Source organism: Dryas octopetala, chromosome 1 (genome assembly GCF_963921425.1).
Source record: "Dryas octopetala chromosome 1, drDryOcto1.1, whole genome shotgun sequence".
In the NCBI taxonomy this organism is placed as follows: Eukaryota; Viridiplantae; Streptophyta; class Magnoliopsida; order Rosales; family Rosaceae; genus Dryas; species Dryas octopetala.
The window spans coordinates 17861227-17881803 of NC_141366.1; the positions used below are offsets into that span (position 1 = coordinate 17861227).

Genomic DNA, 20577 nt, shown 5'->3' on the forward strand with positions numbered 1-20577 from the left:
ATATAGACTTAAATTAATATATGGTGTAACTAATATGCATAGTGTTTTGTGTATGAATTTGTTCATAAACTAATTCATGAACTGAATGGGAAGTTGTTGAAAATGTATGAATATGAACCACATAGGAAGTTCTCTATGAATATTTTTTTCTTCAACTTGGAATGTGGGAAAATGAGAAAGACAAAATTTGAAATGAATATAAGTTCAGATATTCAAACAAAAATTTTTATCTAATTGAGTTCCAAAGGCAATGATCGTTTGACACAGTGACATACATAAAATTTATACTATAATGTTCTCTAGAGATCATTAATTCAATCATCTTTAAAAAAACATAAAACACACTAAAGCACCTATATTCAACCTATAAACTGTGTATAACAAACACTAAACATAAATGCCTATATAGTTTTGGTACAAATTAACCATTGCTAGTTCCTCTTCATCATCATCGGTACCAATTCTTGGAATGTTTAGGATAATCATAGATCTTCTCATTCATAGGATCAGATATAACCACACAATTGCTTGTGAAGACCGTTTTGCAAGTGACAAAGAGTTTGTTAAAGGTCAGTACACCATTAACCGAATTGGAAAGGCCATTCCTGAGAAGAACTAGCACTTTAGTTTCCAAGAACATGGACTTCCGTATAAGCACCCTCGCCAAATATAGTTCATCCTCTTGAAACTTAAAACCTTTAATTTTGACGAATTTGAGGTGATTGAAGGAGCCGAAGTTCTCTACCAATGGCTTTTGTACCAGTTCCTATTAATGTCTAGCACCTTTGAAAGTATCTCACTTAGCTGCAAGATGATGAGATCTCCAGGCAAGATTAAAACTCTACAAAGGTCTTTATAAATCTAAATCGAATATGTACACATACTATTAATTGTACTCACATTGATAAATAATTTCTCTAGGCATGGACAATTCATGTGGAAAGAAATAATGTCTCCACCATTGCAGAAGCTTGCATTAGACCTGGCAAATAGGTCGTGTTTTGTAGGTTCAGGTCAAACACGACACGACCCGTTAGGTTACGGGTGACAAAAATCCTAACACGAACACGACCTGTTAAGCTACGGGTGACAAAAATGCCAACACGAACACGAACACGACCCGTTTTTTTAACGAGTGAACACGACATGACCCGTTCTACCCGTTAAAAAAATTAGTATAGTAAAATTATAATTAATAAATCTTACAATACTCTAGAAAGTACATAATTTACAGCCTGAATTTATTAATTACAGCCCAAAAACTCATTGAAGCTTCAAGGCCATCATCACAATCGATTTACAAGCTCCGAGGCCGACGCCGTCAACCAAAACCTCATCGAAGAGAAGAGACCAACCCGATCCTCGCCGATGCCGATATCTAATCTCCTAACAACCCCCAATGACCCGGATGACCTAACCTAGAGAGCTAGGAAATATAGAGAGAGAGAGAGAGAGAGTGAGTGAGACAAAGAGAATCGAGAGATCAGTTATGGGTTCTTCAACCACTCGACTCGCAGCTGCTTTGGTTCAGGTCTGCGCTATTCTTCTCTGAGTCTGTCACCTCCAGACCTTCGACACACCCCGAAGGATCTGAGCTCTAGTGAGAGATCAGTGAGAGGCTAAGAGTTTGGCTGCTTAAGGCCTGATTGATTGAGTTTTCTACCTTGAAAGATTGAGAGTATGTGTTTGTGAGAGAAAGATAGAGAGAGAATGGGTCAGGGGGGCTGCTGAGAGTGCTGATTAGTGATTGCTGAATTAGGTTAGTGATTGTTAAGTGTGTAAAATTACTTGAATGCCCTTATTCTTAACAAGTCTAACAGGTTTCGCATGTTAGCACTGACACAATCCGTTATCTTAACAAGTTGTTATCAGGTCAACACGATTTTGACATGACCCAATTATCTTCAACCCAAACCCGCAAATTTACGGGTCGTGCTGGATCTGGCTTGCATGAACAATTAGAGCTCCTTCAAATTCCAAAAGATGTAGTGCAGCAGTTCTCTGAAACACTCATCACGAATTTTAGGAGACAAACCCTAATTCACAAAAGTTAATTAGTACTCAAGGAGATAAGAATTATATATTAAAATTAAAAGGAATTATTAATTACCTCAAGATATGAAGAAATAGTGGTGAAGACATCCATATACCAGATATCATAAACCAGTTTCTCAACATGCAAAAGGGCTTATGAGCCCTTTCGAGGACACAAAATCCTGCACAGCTTCATCCAAGTGTAAAATATTATCGAATACTTTGAAATGTGTAACAGCCCCATTGTAGTTAAGAGAGCGGAGGGTCGAAGCATCGATCTCAAGCCTAAAAATGTCCGTACAATCTCCGACCTTCAACACCTTGAAACGCTTAAGTTTCCGGGCTCAAATTCTTTGGTAGGTAATGCCCCAACATTCTCCCAAAGCGAAGGTCTCAAGGAAGGAAAAGTGCTTAAACACTGTGTCCACAATACTAGGGAACATACTGACTTTTCTAAGGACTATATTGGTGAAGAGGGACAAACATTTGGGATTTGGAGGGAGATTTAGGAACATATTAGAGAGCCTCAAGACTTGAGTGTTTCAACTTCAATAAAGCAGGCAAGGAGGTTGTAAACCCCTATGTAGTTGCAAATATCAATCAAACTTCGTAAGGCCTTTTTCAATTCACATATTTGAGGCCGTTCGGGTTGAAATGGAGCCTGAGAGTCTTGATCAAACTCCATAAGGCCTTTTTCAATTCAGGCCCCAAATGAGTAGCAAGAACCCGGTTGACTGCCTTGACATAGTCAAACCGGCGCCGAAACCTCATGGTGAAGTCTGTCGAAATTGAGATTTCGACTGAACAACTAGGTGTTCTTGAACCTCTTGGCCACGACGCCCGTCTGGCCGTCTGACCACATTTGTGATGGTGAGGAATGTAAATATTTGTTCAACGAGGTCGTCAGGGAGGTCAAAGGTAGGGTTTCAGCGAGTACTTATGAGATTTGTATGGTTGTTGAGGGCCTAAAGGTGGTCAAGCCCGGGTCTTTTTGGGGGTAGTACGTGGTGGACCTAACGCTAGTTTTGTTGTTGGGGCACCATTTCTTCTTACAGAAGCCATTGAGATGGTGATAATATGACGATGACAATATGATAATGAGGACTGTACGTGATGAGGAAAATGAAAATCTTATGCTTTTCTCATAAAGGCCTGTGTATAAAAAGTACTCAAGAGTAAATCTATGGGGGTGAAAAGAACCTGGTACAAGTGAATTAAAATAAAGAGGGGAGACTTCAGGTGGCTTTAGGGTATAGAGACTGCTTTCTTTAATTTTTGGTACGTATGTCGTTTATTGCGTGTTGTAGAGGAATGAAAGCAAGTGTGGCCCTATTGTTTACTAGGGCACTGGGTCAGCAGGTAAGCACAAAAACGCAATCGTGTTGTGTTGTTTGTTGTTGTGTTCACGTGCTATAGTCGGTGGCTATTCGGTAGGTACGTTCTTCTCTCCTGGACCAAACACAAGAAAACGTCCATTTTGCCTGACATGGAAGTTGACTTACGTAGTTACGTGGATATCAATTGGATATGAATTTAATTTAATTTATGAGCAAGGAAAAGTCGAGTGGTGGACCTAACGCTAGTTTTGTTGTCGGGGCACCATTTCTTCTTGGAGTAGCCATTGAGATTTGAGATGATGAAAATATGATGATGATTGATGACGATATCCTAACCAGGACTGTATGCGATGAGGAAAATGAAAAGGTTTGTATATACTAATCCATTCCCACCTTCTAGTTTATCCTCTTATTTATCTTTGATTTTCAATTTTAATTTTGTGTTTAGTTGTTAGGTAGCTTTTTTTACAATTTTGGCCTTTTTAATATAATTGGCTTGTTTAAAAATTGAATTCAATAAAGGATATTCATGTCATTTCAAAATTTGGTGAAGCTTGTAACACCAAAGGTGTCTTTTGGAAAATTTTGTTATTTTAATTTCAAGTGATATATGGAATTATTTACTCAATGTTTACAAACTTTCATAAAGGATCAGTTAGTTGGACGACATTTGATCTATAATTAGTCAATTAATGTTAGAAAAATATAAAGTAGTAATTGACGCCGTAAATATTATTTGAAATAAATGTTTAACCACTTTTCAATACATAATTAATTAAACTGAAAAGTATTTTTAGAAACACATCTTCATATAAGTACTCACAATTGGCACGCACCAAGAATCTATAATCGAGCATGCGCCGATCACATTTTGTATATTTAACATGCAAAGTACAAATATTCAATTATTACATACACCTTATAAAATGAACGTTTTAAAATGCATTAAATTATATAAGTTATATCAAACTTGGATGGTCTAAGGCCCTGTTTGGGATTGCGGTGCTGTGGATGACAATTCTCAATCACCTACAACAGTTTTGGTGTTTGGTAAAAAAATTAAAAACTGCTTTTTCTCACAATTCTCAACTCCCCACAACAAAAACAGAAAGCAGGTTTCTAGGTGTTTTTGAAAGCTGCAGTGAATCACAGCAACAATGAATATTTTATTTTACTCATAATATCCTCATTGATTTCTATATTTTTAATTTATTTATTTTAAATTAAAAAATATGTCTATTGTTAGTTATATTTTATATTGTGATAATTAATTATGATATTTTATTTGCACGATTAAAATTATAATATACCTAAAAAAATAATAGACATAGTTATTTAATAATGTTATTCTTAGAAAAATTAATGCTAATAAAAATTTGTAGCAAAAAATTTAAAAAACAAGTAAAACACATTTTATTTTTACCAAACAAATAAGTGAAAGACACTTTTAGCATCATATCTATTTTAGTAATTATACACAGTCACAGCACTTTTACATTAACATTTACCAAACACTAACACTTAACTGCTTTACTTTACAGCTGACTTTACTTCACATCTGTTTTACCTCACAGCTATTTTTTCACACAGCAATACCAAACTGGCCCTAAGTCTCTAAGATATGTTTAATAACACCAAATCTTTATATTTTTATTTAAAGATTTTATCACATGTTAATGTCACTTGTTTAATTTTTGTCGGTAGTTTATAAACCAATAGTTAACAAAAACAACTTAAATTAACATTCCACAAAAATAAAAGAACAGTCACTATGATTGTATACATTATATTGGCATGAGGAATTGAGCTTTCAATTTGGCTGAAAATGAAACAATACGAAATAGCTTAATGGACCCAAAGGAAAAAACCCCAAATAAAGCTATGAAGTAAAAGGTTGAAGGGGGCTAAGGCAGCATATATAGTTTCAGTGCATATACTTATGCAAACCAATGTCCTAAGAACAAAGATAAAATTTACTCTAGCTTAACCCAAGGATGCAGCGCACACGACTTAATTTGGAGGCTTGTATTATATTTGAATTATATGTTTGACTGGATAAGGCCTAAATAATTATGCAGATCTTAATCAAGTATGGAAACCATTAATGGTACAATTAATTTATGAACTGATTTGAAGGGTATTTCCCCCTTCTAGGGTGTAGAATGAGTTTTGTAGAGGCTACATGTTAGGTTTTAACTCCAAAATTTTGGGCGGAAAATAAAAGGACTTAATTAAAAACTCTAAATCACTACCGGTCTCAGTCTAAGAAAGACATATAAAATGGACTGGACTCTAAATCTCCCTAAAAATAAATTAGTTAGGTCTAAATAGCAGCACTCCTAACTATAATGTCTATAAAGTTTAAGTAGTTATCGGCATATGCCGCATACATTTTTTGAATTAAATGTTTTACTACTTAATTTATAACTCATATTTGAATGGAAAGTATTTCAGAAACAAAATTTTCTTATAAATACTGATAATCAGCATGTCTTGAGAATTTATTATCATGCATGTTCTGAGAATCAATTATCATGCATATGCCGAGAATCCATTATCATGCACATACGGATCTTATTTTGTATATTTTACATGCAATTAAAGCATGTATCGATGTACTACTATTCAATCTACGTATGCCTAATGAAAAGATTGTTCTAGATAACATAAACTAAGAGTTATATCAAACTCGGACGACCTATTAATATGTTAAATAACATCGAATCAGTACATTGCATGTTAAAATTTTACTATATGATAATATGGGTCGTTTTGTTTGTTTATTATTATTTTTTTGATTGAATGAGAAATTTTATTGAAATTATAAGAGAATTACAAAGTCAGTAGCAAGCTAACCATGAAGCCAAACAGGTGCTTCACCAACCCAACTCAACATCGAACCACAATACAAAGTATGCCGAGCAAGCAAATGAGCCGCTCGATTACAAGAACGAGGAACATACTGACTAGTAGAATTAGAAAACAAAGACCAATTAAATTCCCCTTCATCCATAAGATGATCATCAGGTGGTAAATCATCACTGTGCATCTGAAGTCTGGAGAGAACCACCTGAGCATCAGATTGAAGACAAATAGAACTATAACCCGCATCCAACGTGAGCTCCAACCCATGGCGAAGAGCCAAAATTTCTACTTGTTGGGGAGAAACGATGCTACCAAGAGGGAAGGGCCACAACCTCTCATGCCTCATTACGGACACCCGCATCGCCAATCCCAGTCACCATATTGTATGCTCCATCAATGTAAGTAGTTTATTTTTGGGTAAAATACAAAAATGGTCCATGAACTTTACAGTGAATCTCAATTTGGTCCACAAACTTTTCAAGTTGTACCAAAATAGTACAAACGTTAACTTCTATCAAAAAATTTAACGGAAATTGGTCATGTGCATAACAAGTGACCACATTTTCAGGGACATTTCAGTCCGTTCATCACATTTTCATGTGATTAATTCCGTTAATTTTCGGATGGAAATTAACATTTGTACTACTTCAGTAGAACTTGAAAAATTCGTGGATCAAATTAACACTTTTTATAATCACATTTTCATGTGATTAATTCCATTAATTTTCGGATGGAAATTAACATTTGTAATGCTTTGGTACAACTTGAAAAATTCATGAATCAAATTAACACTTTTTATAGTTAGTGAACCAAATTGAGAATCAGTGTAAAGTTCGTGGACCATTTTTGTATTTAACCCTTTATTTTTTAATAAGTAGTTTATAAATGCTACGATCAACATAAGCAGTATAAATTAAAAGATTTCTCAAATATAAAATAAAAAGTCACTATAATTTCATGGCATGAGGATTTGAGTTTTTACTCTTAATTTGAGTGATAGAGGAAACAATATAAAATAGCAAGCTGAATGGACCCAAAAAAAAAAAAAAAAAACCACCCAAATAAAGCCATGAAATAAAAGGTTGAGGCCTTGAGGGGGCTACGGCAGCATATATACATATCCAGTTATCTTACCAAGTTACCAGAATCTGGAGCTCATGGTCGACCGGCATGTAAAGAATAACGTTACACGTATGTAAGAGCATGCTAGAAAGTGATAATTAATCAAGCAAAATCAAACCAGGATTTCAATCTTTTATATATGAATCCTTTTTGTTCACTAAAGTTTTTTGTCAGGAGCACATAATATTTTGTCTTTTTCTAAAACCAAACACATTTCGAGTTTTCACCTCTAAAAAAGCGTTTTTGAGTACTGCATGCACATATAAACCAATGTTTTAATAACAAAGACAAAATGTATTTAAACTAAATAAACCCAATTAGGATGCAGTTTTGCGAGCCTTGATAATTTGGAGGCTCATATTATATTTGAATTATATATGTGACTGGGATAAGGCCCAAGTGAATATGCATATATGTCTAATCAAATATGGAAAGTTGGAAACAATATAATTTTTCATTTTGGGTCCAATTTGTATTGGATTGCAGACAAGAAATAAAATTTTGTGGTTCCGAGAAAATTTCGACGGAAATTTCGAAATTTTTTTAATTTCGACATAAATTAAACAGAAACGACGGAAATTATTATCAAAATACGGAAATTTTGAATGAAACTTTACCATATGTTTATTTAACATATTATCTACTATATTGATAAAAAAACATTGAAGAAACCAAATTATATAATAAGTTTCATGTGATATAAGATGAATATAATGCGCTTTGAAGAAAAATACTGTTAAATAAAATTAGTATAATGAATAAATGAAATTAGTATATTCTTTATTATAATCTATACACGAAATCCTAATACTAAACCCTATATACCCTAATACTTTTTATATTCTATAATCTATACACTAAACCCTATATACTTTATAATCTATAATCTATATTGTTTAAGATATCGTATAGAATATTAGAGTTTAGACTCTTTAGGGTATTTTTAATTATTTTTTATATAAAAATATATTAAAGTTTATTGGTTTAGGGTTTAAAAACAACTAAACGAAATCCTAAAACGACCAAACAAAATCCCAAACCATTTTTTTTCTTTCCAATTGTCCAAAAGCCCCAAACAGTCAAACACCAATCAAAAGAAAACTTTTTTTTTTTTTCTTTTCTTCTTTTTCCTTTTCTTTTTTTTTTCTTTCCTTCCTTTTCTTTCCCCATGGCTCTCATTTTCTCCTTTTCTACTTTTCTTTCCTTCCTCTCATTTCTTCTCATTTCTTCTTCTCCTGTGGCTGTTGCGCTTCTCTCTTTCTTCTTCTCTTGTGGCTACTGCGCTTCTCCTTTTCTACTTTTCTTCCTTCCTCTATCTTTCTCTCTCTGCATCTCCACCCTCACCTTCATCTCTTTCTCCCTCATCTCCCCCTGCCGCCGCTTCCTGCAGCCGAAACCCACCGAAAATCAATTCAATCCAGCCCTCATCTCTTCCTCCCTCTATCTCTTCCTCCCTCTATCTCTTTCTCCCTCATCTCCCCCATGCCGCCCCCTGCCGCCGCCCTTTCTTTCTCCCTCGATCTCACCGACCGAAAATTTCAGCGAAATTATCACGAAAAATTGAGGATTATGAGTTTCGATTTCGATCCCCTCTAAAATCGAAATTTAAACCCTTGATTGCAGGTACATGAATACAAATAAAGGTTACAATGGGCTGGGTTGGCCCGGATCCGACACTGGCACGACCTGTCCTTAATTGGGCCGGGCTGAGGCAAGGATTTTTATCCCGTTGGGCCGGTTTAGCACGAGCCTGTCTTGGGTTAGACCGGCCCAAACACGTGACAAGCTGGGGTCGACCAGAGCCCATTATGGGCCAGCCTGTTTTCATTAATTTTTCTCAATTTTTTTCAAATTTTTAAAACTAAATTTTGTCTCCATAAATGAAAATATTTATTTAAATTCAAAGATTTCCCAAAAATTAAATACAACATCATATATTTTATTCAAAAGTTATTTATTATTGATTGCTATTTTCTTAAAAAATATTTTTTCATTAATGTTTTTTTTATAAAATTTTTTCTTTATGTGACAATATTCCAATTGTACAACTAATCCTCCTATAATTATTGAGACCATGTTGAACAACTTAAAAAAAATAATTAATAATTTTTATTAAATAATTATTAAAATTTACAAATTGGAATATTGTGTTCATCAACTTGGAATGTGGGAGAATGAGAAACACAATTGAAATGCAAATCAATTAAGTTCAAATAGCCAAACAATAATTTTAACTTATTGAGTTTCAAAGGTAATGATTATTTGACATTGTACTGTGACATACATTAATTTTATACTACAATGTTTCTCTAAAGATCATTAATTCAATCATCTTTCAAAAACATACAACACTACAGAGCCTCGTATTTGGACGAACACGGTTGTTAAGGGGCTTGAAGGAGCGAGGGAGGGCATGGGCCTTTTAGGGTGGTAGTGGTGGACCTAATTAAGGCTAGTCTTTCAGTTGGGGCACCATTTCTTCTTAGAGTAGCCATTGATATGATGATGGTGATGATGATGATGATAACGAGGACTGTGATAAGAGAAAATGAAAATCTAATGCTATTTTTCTCAGAAAGGTTTGTGTATAGAAAGTGGTCAAGAGGAAATGTATGGGGGTGAAGAGAAGTTTGGTGCAAGTGACGAATCTAGAGATGAGACAACTCTATTGGATTTAGGGTTTTATAAACTGATGTTGAGGAAAATTGAGGTTTTTGCTGGTTTTGCCTTTTCTAGCTTCTCTGGAGGAATGAGAATTTTGTCCGTTTAAACTGATGTCCTACCCGATCGGTTAACACGACACAAACAATTTTGTGTTCGGGTTAAGGTTTATTATGTCGTGTTGAAATCGTGTGGACCAACTAGTAACCTATTAAGTTTTCGTGTCATTTTTTTGTTAACCCGCAAAATCCGTTAGTAACTCACTGTGAAGAAAAATATACTTTATTTTTTTTTCTTATTATATTTTTCGTATGTATTTATCATTTAATTTTCACATTTTTTAGATATTTCTTATGTATAATGTTTAAACTATACATTTATGTAATAGAATATATTTAATTTAAGATTTTTAGTTGAGAAAATGTATTTTTTTTCTTAACGAGTTTCGTGTCGTGTTCGTGTTGACATTTATTTTCACACATTGGCTTAAATGGTCGTGTTGTGTTCACCCACGACCTGAACCCGCAAAAACGTAACTCGTTTCCAGGTCTACTGTGTGTACTCTTACACATTAATTTTTCTTTTTATATTATATATTAATTTTATAATTATATATTGTTAATAAAGGAAAATATAAACATTTATCCATTCGGATTTTCAAGTGAAAAGCATATCCTCCTTTTAGTTAGCTATGAAGGATGAGGAGTTAGGAATAGCCTTTAAAATCGTTTGGAATTGACTCCTTCACATATTTCTCTCCAATATAGTTCAGCTTTTAAGCACTGGCCTTTGATTACTAATTATTTTCTTGCCATGAACTTTGTATATAGCCATATAGGTACAATATTCATCTACATTGAACCAGAGTTGTCATTGAATCTTATTGTAAAGAGTCTGGTAATGTAGTAATGTTTGATATAGTATTTATTAACCACATTACCAACCACATCTCACACATGCCTGTAGGATTCATTGACATAACTATAAGTAGCCTAAGTCAATGTTCCAAAAGAGATGCGGTCAACAAGTATGATATAGATAATTAATTTTATTCTTGCTTGTGACCTCAAGTTGTTCTATGAGGAGAAATAGGGGTGGGTATCGGTCGGGGTGGTTGGGTTGGGACCCAACCCACTGGCCGCCCAAAGGGTTCGGGTTACAGTTCCTTTAACTCGTAACCGCCCAAATAGTAGACGGTTAGCCAGGTTGTGCTAAGCTTGGGCTGTGGGTTGTGTCGATCAGGTTCAGTTGGGGTCGACAATGACGACGATAAGAGAAATTTGGTGGAAACAGAATTGAAATCCGACAAAAGCTGACTTAGAAAGTAAAGGGAGAGGAAGAAGATTGATGAAGAAGAAGTCAAGAAGACTGAAGAGGAGAGTGAGGAGGAGGAGAAGAAAAGCTTAGTGAGTGATGAGTGATCTGCTTTTCTGAATTGGAGAAGATGGGTGGCAGCTAGGTTTATGTGAAAATATCATATGGAGATTGGAGACTGAGAGGGATGAGGTATCTGAGGAGAAAGAAACAAAAGAAATAATAATAAATATAAATTATTTAATTGTGCGGGTTGGTCGGTTTGCCACCAATCGGTGGAGGCCTAAAGTCGAAATCAGACCATTTATAGTTGGGTTGGGCTGCCAATTACTAGGGGGCTATTCGCTGACGTGGACCCGACCGACCCAACCTAACCAATTGGGCTGGGCGGGTTGATGGGGTCTGTGGCCACCCCTAAGGAGAAATACTCAGATTAGATTAAGTTTACCAATAGTTATTAAATGGAAAAATTACAATAAATAATATCAATATTATTAAGTTTCATCACAATATTCATTATGCATTGAAACAAATTGTTGTTTAATCGATGATATTGTAAAGGGTGTTTGTTAATGTAGTAATATTAAATGTATCTCATTTACGAACTATATTACCAATCACATTTCTCTCATACCGTGAGAGACTCGTCATAATTGTATCCGTGCTAGTGACGTTAAATTATATTGTATGAGGAGGAACAATTAGATTAAAGTTTATTAGGAACTGTTTATTAGGCCAAAAAATATTTTTAGCCTAGCTATATGCCTATATATATGTTTTCCTGCAATTAAAAATAAAATATAAAAATAAGGGCCCAACCAAGGAGTGTAATTTCGATTTCGTGGAAATTTTCGATAGAAATTTCGATGGAAATTTTCGCGGAAATTTCGATTAAAATTTCGATTTCGATAAAATTAGACAAAAACGACGGAAATTACTATCAAAATACGGAAATTTTGAATGAAAATTGACCATATGTTTATTTAACATATTATCTACTATATAGATAAAAAATATTGAAGAAATCAAATTATATAGTAGGTTTCATGTGATATAAGGTGAATATAATGCGCACTGAATGCAAATACTATTAGAAAAATGGGTCACTGATTAATAATTATATAAATAACACCTCATACCCTAAACCCTAGACTATATACCCTCTATATACCATATATCATGTAAGGCTATAACCCTCCATATACCCTATACCATGTAAGGCTATACCCTCTATATACCATATACTGTATATTATTAAATTTACTCAACCCTACCTCCTAAACCATAAACCATCAACAATAAACCACTCCATAAACCCTAAATTATATTAAACTTATATACTTACAAACTTATATAAAATTATAAACTTAAATACTCCATAGTGATATTTAGTTTATAAACTTATATAAAATTACTAAATGCATATTATAGTTTTTCTATAAAAAAAAAACCATATTATAGTTTATATTGTTTTGAACTTTTAATTAGGTTTTATTACATTTTTAATACCCTAATATCTGACAAAAAAACATTTTTAAGTATGTAATGTATATAGTTTTAGTACAAAGTTTTTAATTAAACTAGTTAATACTTAATAGTAATACCCATAGATTATGTAATTATGTTTTTTTTTGTACAAAAATTATATAATTATGTTTATATAGTTGTTTAGTTTATATATGTTTTTATTTTTTTTATTAAGTTTCTTATACATGAAATTCCTAAAACTCTAAAACTCTAAAAAATATAAAACATGTTACTTCCACCACATGATTCGAACACAAAACCAGTAGAAGAAGGAAAGCCTCCTCCACTGGACCATTGACTTGTTATGAGCGTTTGTCTAAGATATTATATTTATACTCATATTCTTTAATAAACTAATATTAATAATTTAATATATTATATATCAAGTTGTTAACCAACCCTAACATATCTCTTCAGTGTTTCATTCTTTCTCAACTTATTTGTGCCGCCTCTTCTCTCTCTCTCTCTCTCTCTCTCTCTCTTTCTCCCCTCTCTCTGTTGCTCAGTTCTCTTTCTCCCCTCTCTCTGTTGCATCTCTGTCACCTCACTCTCTCTTGGCGCCGATCTCTGTTTTGGGTCACGAGAGGGGGAAGCCAGTGGGGGAGGGAGCTGGAAAATGTAGAGAAGTCGCCGAGGGGGCTGGGAAGTGCAGAGAACTCGTCGAGGGGAGGGCTGGAAAATGCTAAAAATGGATGGGTTTATCGAAATTTTGCCAAATTTGAGCGAAATTTCGCCGAAAGTTTACAAAAACATGTGTGTGGCAGCTTCGAAATTTCGCTCTACCGAAATTTCGTCGAAAAATTAACGAAAATTAATAGATATGTTATAAAATTTCGGGATCTCTTAAAAACGAAAATTTCGGCGAAATTTTCGAAATTTCATTCCCTGGGCCCAACAAAATATCAAGGCTAAAAAAAAGGACCCAATTGTTTCTCTTTCTTTCTTGGTCTACAGCGTGGTTTTTAACTTTCTACTCCTACATTGCTTCTCTTTTTTTTTTTTTTTAATTATTATTACATCTAACTTCCAAATTAAACTACTCTCCAAAAAAAAAAAAAGTCAGCGTGAACTGACTAATTTATCTCCATTTTTTTTTCTCATCTACTCTTCGATCAGTTCGACAGACTATTATTCACCATCCTTAACCTTTGATCAAAATTTCTTAATAAAAATTCAGCAATCATTGAGACTGTGGGCCCCAAAAACCTTTGGGATGGCTCTGGACAATGATAAGGCAAATGATGCACATCTCAATCTTTAAATACATACAGAAGCTCGTATGAATTATCAAGTGCAAGCTAGCTTGGTTAGACAGAGATTGTTGTATTATGACTAGGGATATCCTGGTGCCGGTTCTGCCTGCTCTGATCATCACCATTAATTTGAGCATCATTATCCACCATTGAAGCAACAGAGAAACTCCACACAGAAGCACAGTTTTGGTCACCTGCATACCAATAGACATACTTTTATATAGTACACACACCTACCTGATAACCTGAAAAAGAATTTAACCATCTCTAAGTGCAATGACCCTTATGTACGTGTTTCACTTTTCAGCAGTAAAATGATGCAGCTCAAATTATAACTCAGATAAGCCCTGTCAATAGCTAGCTAATTAATGACAAATTTCAATTTTCTAATGAACCCTATTATAACGTACGCCTCGTGTCATCTTAAGAGCCTGGGAAGTAGCTAAGTAATTAAGCAGTATTTAAAAAATCAACACACCACAACACTCCACCCACAGGTTCAGCTCATAATCAATACCAGCTGAAAACCTGATTTATCCAACTCCACAAGCGATGTGTCCCTTGCATCAAAAAAAATAAAATAAAGAAACCAATGTGTCCCTTTTAGTCTTTTACCATTCAGCTGGTTATAGGAGCTACCACTCAAATTCAATTCCACATTAATTGCCATCATTAGGAGCAACAAATCTTCGCTGCCCTAAAACGAAGTAGTAGCCATTGGCAGAAATGGATGAAAATTAAGAGAATCCGTTAATAGCATCTGCATAGTTTATAGAACAGAAGAACAAGTTAGTAATAGAAAATACTAAGTTATATGTGTAATCCCACCTTCACGGCCATGTAATACATATAAAAGTTCCATATTATGCCTGTTCACAATACACATGATGAGGTATGCGCACTTAATTTCAGTATTTCTTTATTATATCATCAAATTAAGCAGCTATTTAGAGAGCTAAACTAACAACTTGTACCATTCTGCCCTTCTTTATTTCCTTCAAGTGTCGAATACCGTTCAAATATATTCTCTACCAGGGCGATGTAAATCAAACACGTACCCTAACAGATTTGTTGTACCCTTGCAAAAATCCTACAAAACAAACCCAAGAGTACCATGCTGTTAAATCATCTGTTATTTCTTATTTCTATGAAACCAGCTAATTAAGTAAATTGTTTATACCAAATTAGAAGAGACACACGGGAGTGAATATGACAATTCTGAGGCAACTGTACAGACATTTCCCCATGATGTCCTATACCACAGTTCATTCTAAGACATTAGAATCCCATTTCAGTTCAAAAGTACTTATAAGTTACATCAAATCCAAAAATTAGTGTCCATTTAAATGAAGTAGAAAACATGCATTTAACATATGATATAACCCTTTAAGAAAAAATCGTGCTTACTTTGTTCCAGTGGGATTAAAGGCAATTGAAAAGGCAGCTGTGATTCACGGCATCATGATCATAAGCACAATAGGTGCAACGTAGCATCGTATGGTAATGACTAATGAGCGTCTACTAATGGAATAATATTGTTAGATGTATATTGTTTGTTGACCACTTTACCAATTTTATCTAGCTTACACATACCTTTCATTGACATAATTAAGCGGATTTAACCGTAATTCTCACGTTTGTATGTAAGAGATGTGGTCAACAAATATGGTACAAAATAATTTTACTCTTCCTATTGATATAAATAATTATATTACTCCTAGTGAAGTCAAGTTCTTCCGTGAGGAGAAATATTTAGATTCTCAATATATTACTATTTTATATATCTATTCAAAGTTTACAAACTTTAACAATGGATTAATTAATTAGTTGGATAACATTTGATGCATAAATAACTATAATGTCAGAAAAGTTTAAAGTAGTTATCGTCACGTGCCGCAAACATTTCCTGAATTAAATGCATGTTTTATTACTTTATAACTCATAATTACACTAACAATTATTTTTGGAAATACAATTTTCGTATAATTAAGTACTCATAAGTCATAACCAAATATGCGCCCAAAATCTAATATCATGCACGCACCAAGAATCTATTATCATGCACGCACAGATCTCATTTTGTATATTTTACATGCATCGACGTCGTACTATTCAATCTACGTACATGAACCTTATAAAAAGATTGTTCTAGAAAATAGAAACTATATGAGTTATATCAAACTCGGAAAACCTATAAGATATGTTAAATAACATCGAATCAGTACATTTCTAAAAAACTTTTACATGATAATATGACTCGTTTTGTTTGTTTGTTTTCTTTAAGTAGTTTATAAACCCTATAATCAACATAAGCAACATAAATTAAAACATTTCTTAAAAAAGTCTCTATAATTTCATTATATTGGCTGGCATGAGCATTTGAGTTTTTCTTCTTAATTTTAGTGAATAGAAAACCATTTGAAATAGCAAGCTGAATGGACCAAAAAGATCAAAAACCCCCCAAATAAAGCCATGAAATTAAAGGTTGTAGGCGGCTACGTCCGGCAGCATATATATATATACATACAAATAGAATTTTGATCATATTATTTTTCAATCTGGGGTCCAATTTGTTCTGGACTGCGCGCAGGTACTTGAATGTAACTAATCGATTTTATGCATAGTGTTTTGTCTTTGAATTTGTTCATTAAATGAATGGAGACGTTGTTGAAATTGTATGAATATGAACTGTACAGAAAGTTCTCGATCTATGAATATTGTGTTCATTGATCAACTTCGAATGTGGGAGAATGAGAAATACATTTGAAATGCAAATTAATTAAATTCAAATAGCCAAACAATAATTTTAACTTATTGAGTTCCAAAGGTAATGATCCTTTCACATTGTACTGTGACATACATAAAATTTATACTAAAAATGTTTCTCTAAAGATCATTAATTCAATATATCATCTTTCAAAAACATACAACACTTTAAAGTACCAAACTGTTTATAACAAACACTAGCTAAACCTAAATGCCTATATAGTTTGGGTACAAATTAGTCATTGCTAGTCTCTCTTCATCATCATCGATCAATACCAAGTCTTGGAATGTTTAGGGTAATCATAGAACTTCTCATTCATAGGCTGCGATATAATCACTTTTGCTCGTCGAGACAATTTCCATTCGACAAAGAATTTGTTAAAAGTGAGTACATCCTCGCGAGTAAACAAATTCGAAAGGTCATTCTTGGGAAGAACTAGCACCATGGTTTCCAGGATTTTTGACTTCCCTAGAAGCAGCTTTGCTAAATCTAGTTCATCCTCTTCAAACTTAAAACCTTTGATTTTGATGAATTTGAGGTTTTTGAAGAAGCTTAAGTTGTTTTCTAACAATGGCTTCTGAACCAGTTCCCAATAATGTCCAGCACCTTTAAAAGAATGCTCACTCAACTACAAGATGAAGAAATATGGAGACAAGATTAATTAAAACTCTACAACAGCTAGCATATATGCATGTCTAAATCTAAATTGAATACGTACGTGTACAAATATACTATTAATTGGTACTCACATTGATGAATAATCTCTGCAGGCATGGACAGTTTGTGATGAGAGAAACAATGTCTCCAACATTGCAGAAGCTTGTACTGTGCAGTAACAATTGGAGCTCCTTCAAGTTCCAAAAGCTGTAGTGCAACTCTCTGAAACAGCCATCACGAATCTTTGGAGACAAACCCTGATTCAGAGAGCTCATCATGAGTATTGAAGGAGCTAGATCGATACTATATTATTGAAATCGAAAGCAATGAATTAATTAATTTAATTAATACCTCAAGAAATGCACTACTAGCGGTGAAGACATCCCCATAGCAGATATCAGAAACCAGTTTCTCGGCATTCAAAGGGCTTATGATCCCTCTCGGGGGCACAAAATTGAGCACGGCTTCATCCAAATGCAAGAAGTTTTGAGCTACATTGAAATGACAAACAGCCCCATTATAGTAAAGAGATCGGAGGGTCGGAGCATCGATCTCAATCCTAACGATCTCCGTACACCCTCCGACCTTTAAGACCCTGAAGGTCCTGAGTTTTTTGGCTCTAATTTTCAAGCAGCTAAGACCCCAGCATTTGGTTAAGTCGAAAGTCTCGAGGAGGGTACAGTGACGAAACACAGCGGCCACCATGTTGGGGAGAATATCAACTCTCCGGAGAATGAGAGTTGTGAGGAGGGACAAACAGCTCGGATTTGAAGGCAGATTGAGGTACACATTACAGAGCCTCAACCTTCTCAGGGTTTGAACTTGTAAACAGGTAGCAGGGAGATCATAAGCCCCTATGCCTTGGCAAACCTCCAGATCCAACTCTTGAAGCCCTTTCTCAACGCATCTCTCCATCCATCTCTCCAACAGGTGATCCAGCCCGTTGGGGTTGAAGTAGAGCTTCAAACTCTTGATCTCAGCTCCCAAATGATTTGCCAGAACCCGGGTCACTCGAACCACGTAGTCGAACCGCCGCGTGTACTTCATGGCCATGTCTTTGTCGAAATTCAGATTTCGACTCAGCAGCCCGGAGTCCTTGAACCTCCTGCCCACCAGGCCCATCTGGGCAGCGTTCTTCACTGGCAGGAAGGTGAATATGTGCCCGACAAGGTCTTCGGGCAGGTAAGCGGCGGAGGGAAGGTTTCGAAGAGTACGGCTGTTAAGGGCTCGAAGGAGGGAGGGTTTGGGCCTTTTGGGTGGTAATGTTGCACCTAAGGCTACTCTTTCAGTTGGGGCACCGTTTCTTCTTGGAGGAGCCATTCATACGATGATGCTCAATTCGTGCTATACAAAGAGGTCAAGATCGACTGATGAATATAAACAGAAGACTTAGGGTTTTACAGAGGAAAGTTGGCTGGTTTTGCCTTTTCTGGCTTCTCCGGAGGAATCACCTATAGTCCACGTGTACCTGCTCAGCAGGTAAGGGCAGCCCGACCCTACCAAACGCAGTCGTTTTCAGCTTACTGTTCCTGCTGGCCGGTCGGTAGTAGGTACGTTTCTTCTTATCTGGACTAAACACTAGAAACGTACGTACAGTTTGCCAGACATGGAAGCTGACTTCTTCCTGGTCATGTTTTTTCTGTCAAATTAATTAGATTTGTAAGAATTCAATTTAATGAATGGGGAAAAAGTCAAGTTTGCCCTTCATTAGCTGCATGTGGTTCGAACTTCGAAGGAGTTGACAACGGACCTTTTTTCTCATTTTTTTTTTATTTATATTTATAATGTAGTTATAATTCTCAATATGTAAAAAAAATATTCTTAGTCCTTGTGTTTTATCCGGTAAACATTTATTCTCTGAATTTTATATTTTTTACAATATGAGAATAAATTTAACAAACTCGAAATTTTTATTTTTATTTAAAAATTAAATATTAGGTTATATATATGATCGATTTTTTGTCATTTTTTTAGTAAAACTTGTGAATTTATTAGTTTTAATTTGAAAAAAAAAATTCCTCTTCATTAAAAAATGTCCTTAAATTGCAAACAATGTAAAACACAAGAACAAATACCAAGTTAGATGACCAAATTTATTTTTGGGATAAAACACAAAGACCAAAATTATTTTTTTCCCTTGTCAATATAAGGAAAATGCAAACATTTATTCATTCAGATTTTCAAGTGAAAAAGCATATCCTCCTTTTTTGGTTACTTAGGAAGGGTGAGGAGGTAGGAATAGCGTTTAAAATGGTTTGGAATTAACTTTTCTTCATATTTCTCTCCAATATAGTTTAGCTTTCCAACTTTAAGCAATGGCCTGGCCTTTGATTACTAATTATTTTCTTGACATAAACTTTGTATATAGCTAGGTACATTCATCTACATCCAACCAGAGTTGTCGTTGAATCTTATTGTAAAGAGTGTTTGGTAATGTAGTAATGTTTGATATATTATTCATTGACTGCATCACCAACCACATCTCACACATACTTGAGGGACTCATTGACATATTTAAATATAATGTAAATCAATATTTCACCTTTTTAAGAGATGTGGTCTACAAGTATGATACAAATTATTAATTTAATTCTTGCTCAACTCCTTAACTGATCTGTTTAATTTAATGCATGTATCATAAACTTTCGTTGAATAGAATTATAAAATGGATTTTGTCAATGACCATAAATTTAATCTTAGAGCAATGAACTTTTACTCTCGGCATTTTATAAACGAGAGCTTCTACAATGACGGCAGTCATTGTATGCTGTCAACAAAAAATTACTACTTTTGAACAAAAAATTACCACTTCTGGACAAAAAATTACCATTCCCTGATACATTGCTCAAGTACTGCAGTCATCGTAGAATCTCACTTTATAAACATACCTTCTATTTGTTATTAAACGACTCATCGTTTCCCTTCCCTCATAGCCAATATCTAATACTGGAACTTTGAACGCAAAAGGTCATTTTGAAAAGGACCTTGGTTGAAACTAGAAACTAATTCAGTCAGCAAAAGCTTCTAATAGAAAATATAC

General features: G+C 34.4%; 1 protein-coding gene across 1 annotated transcript; it reads right to left on the reverse strand.

The window, feature by feature from the left end:
- Positions 1-17148: 17148 nt before the first annotated feature.
- LOC147298737 (putative FBD-associated F-box protein At1g61330) lies at positions 17149-18857 on the reverse strand. Its single transcript, XM_086227954.1, has 3 exons — positions 17889-18857; positions 17630-17794; positions 17149-17508 (listed from the first exon to the last, which is right to left on the reverse strand). Exons 1-3 carry the CDS (start codon positions 18855-18857, stop codon positions 17149-17151), a joined length of 1494 nt encoding a protein of 497 aa, XP_086084080.1.
- Positions 18858-20577: the final 1720 nt, after the last annotated feature.